General features: G+C 38.9%; 1 protein-coding gene across 1 annotated transcript in view; it reads left to right on the forward strand.

The window, feature by feature from the left end:
* Nucleotides 1–12,286, forward strand: part of MALRD1 (MAM and LDL receptor class A domain containing 1) — a 469,130-nt gene that overhangs the window by 24,864 nt on the left and 431,980 nt on the right. Inside the window, exons 5-6 of the mRNA XM_073334183.1 lie at nt 3,395–3,488; nt 8,387–8,533. Of these exons, the coding sequence (XP_073190284.1) occupies nt 3,395–3,488; nt 8,387–8,533 (241 nt within the window). The remainder of the gene's footprint in view (nt 1–3,394; nt 3,489–8,386; nt 8,534–12,286) is intronic.

Here is a 12,286-nt window from a genome sequence, read left to right on the forward strand (position 1 = left end):
ACCTTTGGTTATACCAATCATCAAGGCTGTTATTAAAGTACGGTGATGTACTATAACTGTTGGTGATCTATTGCTAACCTTTTTTGCCTTGCTAGGCTGCAGGGATGCTCTTGTAACATCTTGCACTGTGTTAAAAGTATTCTTCAAAAGATTCTGTGAAAGGAAGCTTGCAATCAAACTACCCAGGAAGTATACAGAATACCGCCTTAGACAGCTGAACTCTCAGCAAGGTTTTTCTTCTTTTTGCAATAGCTTCCTTTCATATGCATATGTTTAATACCTAGAGCTTCTGTTTCCTTTGAAATTATGCAGTGTTCACTATATCAGAGTCCACTGAGGTTATCTATTTCCCCAGAGAAGGCATCTGTCATGTCTTTAAAAAATAAGGGCCAGATTTAACCAGTTCCCATCAGGTATTTTGTGCAACTCCAGCAACACAAAGCATCTGTAAACCCAGCTAGGCCAGATGGTTAAAACAGCTTTATGGCTGCTTAGCCTTGCTGATGCAAAACAGTCAGAGTGTACTAGTGGATATGGCCCAAAAGTCATGAAGTGTCATGTGAGTCAACTGCTCTAGAAAGCACTCAATAGGTGCATTTAAGGGTATTCCCTTGTATGTGTGTGAGCGCACACACGCTGTTTTTATGCCCGATATCATCATCTATTATTAATTATTATTATTAGTCACAAAATTATGTGTGGGGGTGTTTAAGGGGGATAGCAGCAGTACAACATTTAATAGTACCCCGTATGGTAGTTTTGTAGAATATGGTTCTGAAACCGCCTCTGATTTTGCAAAACCAAAACAAGACATTACTGCTCTAGTATTACCCAAATCACGCAAGTTCAGCCCATCTCTACTCAGATTAGTCAAGGGGGTAAAATCAGGACAGTGGTTTAAATTGTTAAAAAGTGAGCCTATTGAATAACCAGTTAAATTCAACCACATACACAATACTAATTGTGAAATGGTCAAACATTTGTTTTATTATTTTATTTGTAAATTTTTAAACTAATATGTTTGTTTTATTTTCCAAGTTATGATCCTGAGCTGAATAACATTTTTGGAGGCATAATTAAAACCTTAATTAAAACCTTATAATAAATAAATAAGGGAAAAATTGAATATATGATTATAATTATATTATACATCATAACTCACCCAAGTTACATCATAACTCACCCAAGCTTTACTTGATATATTTAAACTTCTTTGTACAACATGTGTATACATGAAAAATGGTCATAAATAGAATTTCTGTTCCATGAAAAATTCTCACATTTCAAAGTTTATTTTCATTACAAATCAGAATGAAACATTGCAGTTAAAACATTTTCTGCCTTTTGATAATATTGAAACATAATATAGTATATAATAATATATACCCACACAATATATCAGAATATTTAAATAAAATTGGTCAGTTATCAATTATTAGATTAAAACTATTTCAATATAATTCAAAACAAAATGGAACAATGTTTTGATATTATCAAAATGAAACATCTTGACATTACTGAAATGAGAAAGTTATTCTCCCATAGAAAATTTTGTCAAGATAGATGTGTTCTTGAGAAATATATAGATTTTGATGAAACTATATGTTCTAACAGAAAACTGTTCCATCCGAATGCTTTTTGGCCAGCTCTAATATAAACTCACAAGATGGCACTGTTTCTGAACAACACTGTTATTTCTGAAGAGGCAGCTTCTCCATGTTTGGCTAGCTGCAGTTTTTCTGTAGCATTAATAAGGGAAAATACTCACTAGTTATCCTACTTTCCACAGTACTGCAGAGGCTGGGATATACACGACATGGCTAACTCAATGTAGTTTGGCAATTCAGCTATATGTTCAGCTTTGAACGTGTGCATATTTAGCATATTTAGCTTAGCATATTTTTAATACACAGCTTATTTGGGTACACATGATATAATATTGCCTATGTAGTTCAGATGTAGCCAGAAAAACTGAATGTGATTACAGTTTTGTTATTACAGTAGTTAATGTTGTTTCCCTGGAGCAAGGCAAGGAATAAATATAATGATCATATCTATGGTTCGGCAATGAAATCCTATGTGGTATTACCCCCAAATGTTTTGGAATACAGGTAGTACTCACTGGTGAAGACTATAATAATCTATGGCATAAATTAATTACAAAATATGGGTTTGGGGGCCTAATGTCTTTTTTATTAAGTTGTACAAGCCGTCCATAAAATTGTCTCTGAACTTTAAAACTAATACTGGAAGTTTTGCTGATTTAGTATTATCAATTTAACACTTAATAGTAAGACTAGACTGTGCTTTTAGATATAGCTCTGTAAGGGGAAGGTGTAGCATCACCACACCATAAGGAGCCCAGGGAACTGATTCAGTGTTGGAATTTCTTCCTTATCACCACTCCCACCTTGTTCCCATGGGGGAAAATAATCTTCTGTTGCCTCTTGCCCATAGTAAATTACTTCTTTTCCTACACCATAATCTCAATTCAGCTGCAGTGGCCCCCTCATGGTGGGGAGGCAGCAACACCTAGGTTCTACCCATTTCTTACCTCTCTCCAGCCACTCCCTGCTGACCTCTCTGGTGAAGGAGTACTGGATATGTAGCCCTACTCTCCCCACTTGGCCTGAGGTTAGGATGAGGGAAGGCTGCACAGGGGAAGTGTGATTGTGTGGTCTGATTCCCCTTATGTTCCTGGGTGGCCATATAGGCTGGATTACAATCTAGCCCTAAATCACTAACAGAAATGCAAGACATCTGTGCATAGCTCCAATGGTACAGTATAATTGATGGGAAAATATCTCCTTTAAGGTGTTAGTGATTAACATCTGATAACTTTTGGGCCCTTCCATTGACAAAAGTTTACAGGCTGGAATGGCATTAGTTGTCCTGCCACTGCTCCAGATCTCTGCCTGGTAAACTCCGAAAATGGGAAAAAAGCACACTTGCTATCCCCAGGCCCTGGTGGAAGGAGGGACTTGATAATCCCATACGTTTTTTTCTATCTTTTAACCACTATGATCCTAATTGACTTAGTTCCTCTGAAAGGAATACATTTTATTGTGGTCTGTATGGGCCTTTTGGTTAAAGTCAATTTAGCTTTTGACCTGAAAGCATGATTAGGGTGTATATCCATGGCGACAAAAACCACAGTAGTGATCAAAAGCCAGGCTGTTAATCCACTAAGATAATTTTTTTTGCATGACCTGGGCTTCTTTATTTCCAGTAGAAACTCTACAGTATATACTCTTGTGTGATTAGACTGTTAGTTCACATAATGTAACAACTTCAGGGATTCTGCAGAATACAGGTATCCTTTTTTTCCCCTTTTTATGTATGTGAGACAACATGAATGGCATTTCCTCCTAACTTGCTGCTAAACATCATGCAGGTTGTCATTCAAGGGACACTTGAGGCCTGGGGACCAGATGGTACCATTGCTATTGATGATATTTCTTTCAGTGGAGGATGTTTTCCAGCATTCGGTAAGAATCCTTTAACCACAAAAATAATTCTTTCCCCCTTAAGCCAAAAGAGAAAACGCAAAGTGGCCATTTTGTACTCAAAAGATTTCTCAACTACTTAATCATTTTCATGTGGCTTATATTTTATTCCTCCAAACTATCTGCTGTCAGATTTCATAAACACAACTACAAAGAAGGACAATAAATACTTTTAACAAATCTGGTATATTATAAATGCCTCAGGAACTTTCTGCAGAAATACTACCACAAAATCTTCAATGGGCAGGAAAGACGTACTGTTCTTTGCCTGAGAATTCATGTTTTCATCCAGCTGAGGGAAAGCTGTGGAGCTGACCTTTTAAAAAAAAAAAACCTCAAACAAACAACCTTTTAAGGATTTAAGGCACTGATTCTCATCTGCTCTGTGGATACTTTGCACTACTCTGCTGCCTCTAAGTAGCCATTAAGTCAATGTAGCTAGCCATTGGGGAGATCATCCAAGCATAATGGCATTCTCTGGTGGCGTAGAGCCTGTGGAATGTTTCCTATGCCAGTCCCCTTTCTGTGGCCAGTAGACAGAGTTTGTCCAGGAGAAAAGGGACATGACTGGGGCTTGTCTGCACTTCCAGAGGTCCCTGACTATAATAACCTTTTTGGACCACTGGCTAGTCTGAATTACAGCAGGAGATTGTACTGGCACACTGATGATCCAAAATTGCAGGAGTGCAAAGGTGACTTAAAATCAACTTCGCATCTTCCCACTCCTGAGTTGTGCTGAAAGCTGCTTGGCCTGAGAATCTGAGGCTGTTTGAGTTTACTTTACCATGCTGGTATATGTTTGCGATGATCCCAGTAGTGGCACAAGAGTCTGAGTACAAATCTCAGGGCAGACTGTTGAAAAACCAGGACACAAACCCCAAACTGGTTGTGAGTTCTAAGCTTAGATTCCAGCAACCAACTTCACCAAGTGCAAACTCATCGGGCACATTAACAGCCTTAAACAGAGTCACAGACAGTCCCTTTGGATACTCTGGTCTGTCTTGAGTGTATCTCTGTGATAGATGGCCCGTATACCAAGAATCACAGCAATATTGAGGTTACTCCTACTTCCAAAAGACCAGTCACTTACCCCAAGTCAGTTGTGCCTTAGATCTCACATCAAGGCCAACACTTATAAGCCAATCCTATAATACACTATAGGAAGATTTATTAAATAGGAAAAGGAAATCTAAAAGTTATTTACAAGGTTAAAGCAAGTGGATATAGACACACAAATTAGTTACTTAGGTTTTAAAAGGCAATAGAGGCTTCTATAATCAGCAAGCTGTATTTGTCCTTTATGATTAACTCAGGTTAAGTATCTGGGGATTTCTTGCTTATGCCTACGAAACTCCTTACCCCGCCCTCTGAGATCCAGCAACATAGAGAGCAGCAACATGGGGAGGAGAGCAGAACTAAGAGTCTTTAGCCCTTTTGTTGATGATTCCTCAGTCCAGACGCAGGGAGTTTCCAGTTGTAAGATCCAACCATAACCTGTTGGGTATCAATGGGTCTCTTCTTGCAGGAGCGGCATAACACTTTTTGTAGAAGAACAGCTCTTCTCACTATTTAATGTCCCTCTCCAGTATGGAGATTCATGATCACAGAGGCTCACATTGCGCCCACTCAAATATTACATTACAGATGTCATACAGATATGACAAGTAAGATTAATGCGTAGAGCAGCTCGCAAGCATTTGATAGAGTCCAAACACTGAACACTTTCTTATAATTCTAGTACCTAGCTTATCAATATTAACCCACAAGCGAGACAGATAGTTTCCAGCTGTGTATTGTCAGTGTTTAGTTGAGACATGGCGACCTTGGCATAAGCTGGTGTCTGGTCTGCCAGCATCACAATGTTATCTTCTGGAATGAAGAATTTAAGTTTCAGGTATATTTAGCTTTTGCAAACAGTTTTGTGCACTGGAATCCAAAATAGGAGGCTCCCCTGAGAAGTCAATGAGAACTGACATCTAAAGTAGATATCCAATCTGATTAATATTTTAAAATGCTGAACATCTGTAGATGATGTTACCTTCATCCTGAGAGTCAAATACAAATCGTTGGGACCCTAATAATTCAAGGCTAGATTAATATTTATTTCACAGGACACATCTCTTTTTAAATAGGAAAATTAAATTTCAGGTAAAGAAACTTGCTGTGTTATAAGCATTTCTATGCCTCAGATGTCCTGCATTTGGGAAAGGTAGAAGCAAAGTGGGATGCCAGGTGTAGTTATTTACATGCCAGTACCCACTAGTAACTGTTACCCAGCAGGGTTGCAGAGGAGTGCTGGGAACCAAATTACAGGCTTTGGACCTACTTGCCCTATGAACTGCCGCTCTTCTGCAGTATGCTTTTTAGAAGACCAAATTTAAAACAGGGAGTCAGTGAAACTCTCAATGCAGAAATGTGATTTTTCTCCCTCTGTCCCTTCCTTGGAGGATTACTGCAGCTGAGATGGGAGAATGGGACAGATGTAGAGAAAAAAAATGATAATTTGTCATTGTGGCCAATGAGCCAGTATGTCCTTGCTTCACTAACTGATTTCTCAAATAGCATGTGTATCTCTCTCTCTAAATCTACTGGCTTTGTAAGCAGAGCTCTTTTAAAGCAAAAAATTCCCCCCCCTTGAATCAATATATATCTTTAATTATAAGTTTTAAACTTATTTTACTTATATACAAAGCATAACATAGCAACTGATCTGTTGCAGCAGTACAAAGCTCATCAAATGAGCTCAGCCTGGATCCATTTCTTGTCACATCCAAATTTAGAGACACATGATAGGTAAGAAATCAACTTCCCGAGATGACAGCTGAGGTGCCAAAGAGCAAAGAGTCAGAATTCCAGCTTCAGGAAAGAGGGTTTTAATGCAGAACATTTCAAATAGAAGGCCAGATTCATGACCAGCTGAAATGTAAACTCCTTATTGTGCTGGTCTTTGTGAAATGGCTGGGTAAGAGGGCTCTAAAGGGAGACTAGTTCTGATTTCATGAAATTTGTGGTGAAACTTGCATTTCTCCAGAAACCCTAACTGTCACAATACCCTAGGTACCAGCCATTCTGCAAAAGGAGCTACATTTGTGTTCACTAATATAAAACTAAGCTTTTGGGATCATGAATAAATTAGCTTATTGAGAACATGTTCATTTTTTAAAGAATATTTTTTGGTCCAGACTCTGCCTGTCCACTGAAAACAGACATGGTTTCTCCCCAAAACGGGGCACATAAAAATGCTACAAATAATTGACAAATATATATCCATGTTATAGTTCTGAATGGGCTGAAAAAGACACACACACACACACCCTTCTCCTGCTTCTGTCATCAACTCCTTTGCTCCCTCATTGTGCCACTCCTCCTTCCTCTACTGTACAAGGAACTGCCTTCTGCTACCGCCTTGTCTACTCAGCGCTCCCCCAGCAATCCTCTCCACAACCCTGATGTCCTCACCTTTCCCCACTGATTTCAGCAATGATTGCTGAAATGTCAAACTGCACCTCACTATTCTGAGGCTTGTACATGTCTGCCATTCAGCAAAATTGTAGAAGTAATATATTACATGAAAGCCGACTTTGGTTGACTTGATATCAACAGGGTGACGGCTCTACATTTAAAATCCTTTGAAGTTTGTACTTTGCAGTTAAATTATTTACTGTCATTTCAGCTTTTCTGTGTGTAATAAAAATGGCAAATTAGGCCCTAATCCATTCATTGTAGTAAAGTTAAGCATGAGCATAAGCAAGCCCTTCAAGAGATCATTTAAATTGACTAAATTTGGTTGATGCTTAATTACATAGTTCAAAAAAGCCACAGATTTACAGCTATTATATAAACACATGTAAACTACACAGAATGACTTTTAATTGTTAAATAGTAAATGTTAGAGAGCTATTTTAAAAAATCTCCTATAATAGCATATCTAGTGGAGCTTGCATTTCAAAGGTTTTCTATATACATCAAAGTGTCTATACTCCTATTGCAGAAAAAAATAGATAGATACTGACATGCATTTTCAAGCATCTTCATTCTAATCTTGCCACAAGAAAAGTAAACAGTGAATTTCTGAAAGTCAGTGTTCCCAAAGAGGGAGAAGAAGAGACTATTTTTTGTTTTGACAAAATTGCATGTTTTTAAGTTTGCTAAATTTCTGCAAAGCTGGAGCAATGTTATGAAATACTGAATTTTTACAAAAAGATCTTAGATTAATTTTTTCTCTGTCTGAAGACTTGCAAATAAGTCAGAGTTGAGAGTTTTGAGAGAACTTTAGGAAGTTGTGGTAATGTCCCCAAAAACTATAGGACAGGCCCAATTATTCTACTAATTGGAACTACTTACGTAAAGAGGTACTACCGTACGTAAGGGTTGTACAAGTGAACCTCTGGGCTGGAGCCAGAAGACCCCAGGCTCTAATTCAATCTCTGCCACAGAATGCCTTTAATAACTAGAGTTGGGTGGAAAATGGTTTTCCACTCTGGCAAGAATTAAAATTTTGAAAGGTTTTCCTGTCCCAACAAAAAGTCTAAAACTTCAAAAATTTTGAAAACCAAAAAAATCAGAAAAAAGAATTAGATCAGGTCAATCAAAACATTGTATTTTGTAATGTTCATGTTCTAATTTTTTATGTTTATTATAAATTAACGTAATTCTTCACTCTGGAAGAATTACCCATCATTAGGCAGTGACTTTTTGAAGTGGTATCACTAAAGATGGCAGCCTAGAATACCCGATAAACCCACAGGTAGGCTGGTTACTTGTGAGGTAACCAGAGGCAGACGGGCTATCAAGTAGTTTAATGAACATTAATTTCTAAAGGGAAATATTCTCATAAATAATGACTTCAGAGGTAACCGAATGATTGCTTTCCCATTTAGAGCAGCACGTTTGCAGTTTTGAGCTTGACATGTGTGACTGGAATTCAGATTCATCATTTGAACACGTTTCCTGGGTGCGCACAAAATCAGGAAATAATCTTGCCTCAAAATCAGCCCTCCTGAAAGATCAAAGCAATGATACTAGAGGTAAGAATATTAAATAAATACATGGTTATTAGCTGTCATTAGACTGTGGTAATTTATAGGACAAGTCAGAGGGAAACATTGTGGAAATAGAATTAAAAGTCATCACGTGCTTTATTTTATACTTGAACTAGCCTTTATTTTGGAATATTCAGTATGAGTAACAAGATCTATGCATTTAGTATGAGAACATCAAGAACTTTCATCTAAGTTTTCAAACGAGCTGATCTTTGATAAATCAAATTTTACTCTAATATTTTTTGTCCTACCTGTGGGCGGGGGATTACATCATGATTCTATAGCAAATTAAATCTTTCCCAAGTCCTTTTTGTCACAGCAGTGTTATTTGTAAGGTGCTGTTAAAGGGCTTATTCTTTCACCCTCTCACTTCCCTGGTCCTTCTTGCATGAACAGAGAGCAACAATACCTGATGTCCGAAGGTGCAAACAATTCAATGTTTATTGGGGTGAACTTCCCGCAAGCAATGATTCCAATTTCCTTCCTTAGTGTCCCCCTTCTCAGCTCTGATGCCACAGAACCTTGCATGTGTCCGTTTCCGTTCCCCCCTCTTCATGAAACATGATTCCAATTCCCACACCCCCATTCCCTGTTCCCATTCGCCTCCTTACTTCCTGATTGACTGCAGACTATATAGTAAAACTTGGGTTCTGCTTAGCTACACCTTAACCAATCATTTTACTGGAATTTAACTAACCAATTCTAACAGATTGATCTAACCAATTATATCCTACCACCTTAATTGGTTTACACCTAACAAAATTAATTATACAGCAGACAGGAACAATCACAGAACCAGACAGAGATTATACAGACAAACAATAGGGAGGTGGAGACTACAGTGACAGAACAACACAGAAATGAGGATTTCACACCCCAGCTTTTGATAAGTGAGTTCTTTCCAGACAGGGTGCTATTATACTAAGTTTTCTTTAACCATTTTTATCTGGTGGTGATAGGCACTATCAGGACAGGATTGTATTCCTAACAGTCCAATAGCACCTTATTTCAATGTGACTGGTCAGGACCACTTCCCAGCTTATGGCTGCCACTGCTGCTTAGCCAAAAGCCTTAGCCTAAGAACAGGGCCTCATACTGCCACAGTAAGAGAAGGCCTACAAACAGGCAGATTGATTTTGATTCTTGTTTTGTACCTCTATAACTTACTAAGTGATAAACATATACCTAAATTCAGAAAGTATAGGCCTTTACAGACAGGCTTGAATATCTATATCCTAACAGGTGCTGCTCTATATTAGCCTCCAATGCATTCCAAGGTTTCGCTTTACACCTTTAATTGGACCACCCAAGGACAAAACAAATCTGTATAATTAATAATTATAAATGCGAGCCTCTTTTCAGATGGTGGTAGCTTTCTGGAGGCATGTGAAGGGGACCACTCACTTCCAAGGCCACCTAGTAGTCAGGCTGGAGTGGGCAGGTTGTCTTCCTCCTGGACATTCCCCTTTCTCTCTATAGCTCTGCTTTGTGCTGGTCTGTCCTTTTAGTGACTCAGCCCTCTGGCCGGGTCACTCATTCAAGTCCACCCCTTTTGGGTTACACATAAAGAGTCCAATAATGTGGAAGTCTTCACGAGTCAGCAAGGGCCTCAGGGCTTCTTGGGATCAGGATCATTGTACCAGCTAGGTTCCCCACTGTCATTGTCCCCTCTTTAAAGGTTGGTAAATAAGCCCTGGCCCAGCCTCTCCACGGGGCTCTGATCCAGGGCCCAATGGTAGACAGCTAAGCCCTGCATCTTGGGGTGCTATGCAGCTGCCTCTCTGGATCACCCCCTCCCTGTTCCCACAGGATAGAGTAAAGAACTGAACACAAAAATACATTTCTGACCTTCAAAAGTCACCCTCCTTTGCAGGCTTGTTCAGGTCAGCATCACCAAGCCTGAGGCAGCAAGAGCTCCTGTGGTGTTCCCAGCTCCCAAGAACTCAGAGTATCAGTCAGCTACTTCCCCTGCCTCCCTGCCACTGAGCTATTCTGTTTCCCATTTTTAAACTCCAGCTTGTGAAAGCTTTCCTGGTGCAGTGGGACGAGGCTGCCTGGGCCCAGAGCAACTCCTTATCCTCTTTTTCTCCAGTGTGGGGCTTGTATACCCCATCACAAGGTGTTACAACCTGAGTAAATTTGCCTAATCACCCTCCCCTCCACAACTGTTCTTAGTACTTGGAGGGCTATGGACCCCCTTCTGCACGGACTTACATGAAATCCATGGCCCACAATGATACATAAACTTAATTTAATAAAGTGAATCCTGGATATTGCAGGAAATTGCCCTATCTGTCACAATTTCCACAATTGTCAGAAGCTGGGAATGAGCAACAGGGAATGGATCACTTGATGATTACCTGTTCATTTCCTCTGGGGCACCTGGCATTGGCCACTGTTGGAAGACAGGATACTGGGCGAAATGGACCTTTGGTCTGACCCAGTATGGCTGTTCTTATGTTCTTAATAAAAATGCAGCTTTAGTTATTATAGTCCTGGCATTCAAAACTGCTACACTTGTTAATACAATATTTTGACAAAGACTTTTGAAAGCATAAGAAAACATCAAAAATGCCATGGAATGGACTTCCAGGCTCATTTTGTTCTTGTCTTTTCTGTTAGGTCTATCGCCAATGTTTCTATGTAGCACTAGTTGCAATGGTAACTTTTTAAGTCTATAGTCTATTGATTGCTGTTTGAACTTTGCTGAGTCCAGAGATGCAAAGTACTTCTTGCAAAATGTCATAGTAGTTGACATAGATGCTTTAAAAAAATAACATCTGGGTTATAGACAATTATATTTATAAAGAAAGAATTGCCTATAGGATTTGAAGCATCCTCGTTTCCTGGTATTCTTAAATTTAATAAAACCTTTTCGGACCTTGGCTGCCTTTTTATTATTTTCAACTCTGTATCCGAAAGTACTTTATAACAATGAATAAGATGTCGATAGTAAGTATTTTCCTTGTAGGCAAACGTGGTTGCTATATGCACTTATTAATAGTCCATATTTCTGGACATTAAAATATGTTATAGGGCAGAGGGAATGCTGCCTAGGAAACCAAGGAGATTCCTCCATTCTTTTGAATTATTCTGGGACCTTTAATTTCCGCCTGGACAGTTAGCAAAGAAGGGACTTCAATTCAACACCTCCCATGAAGGGCATTGCCTCAGTCGGTGACACACACTAACTTATTAGTGGAGTATTATGTCAGTAATGGCTATGAGCCTTCATGTGTGCCAGTACAGGCAATCATTTTTCTCTAGGTGCTGAACACCCTAACTGCCCTTTTTATCTGCTGGAATGGCTATTGGGTACGTGACTGGGTCAAATTTAATTCCTTCATTTAATCTGTATTGGAAATGAACATGTTTTTAAATGCCTGTCATTCAGGTACGTGGGTATCATTAATTGGGTAAATAGACACAAGTAATTGAGTAGGTTGAATATATTCTTCATAAACAGTGGGTTGGGGCTGCTCTAAGCACTTTATATTGTAAAGGAGAAACAACACATAAACACATGAGAGAAAAGGCACAGCAATACACAGAAATGAATTCTTCATAAATGTTGGAAGGCATCCAACAATACTGAACTAGTTCAGCTCCTCGCTGCTTGATGCACAATTTTTCAGCATTTCTTTTCTTGCTAATTATTCAAGTTATAAAGAGAGAGCAGAGGTCATCCTAATGACTAAAACGCTAAAAAACAGAGCTACGGTGTAATGAAACCTCAAA

The sequence above is a fragment of the Lepidochelys kempii genome, chromosome 2, assembly GCF_965140265.1.
Source record: "Lepidochelys kempii isolate rLepKem1 chromosome 2, rLepKem1.hap2, whole genome shotgun sequence".
In the NCBI taxonomy this organism is placed as follows: Eukaryota; Metazoa; Chordata; order Testudines; family Cheloniidae; genus Lepidochelys; species Lepidochelys kempii.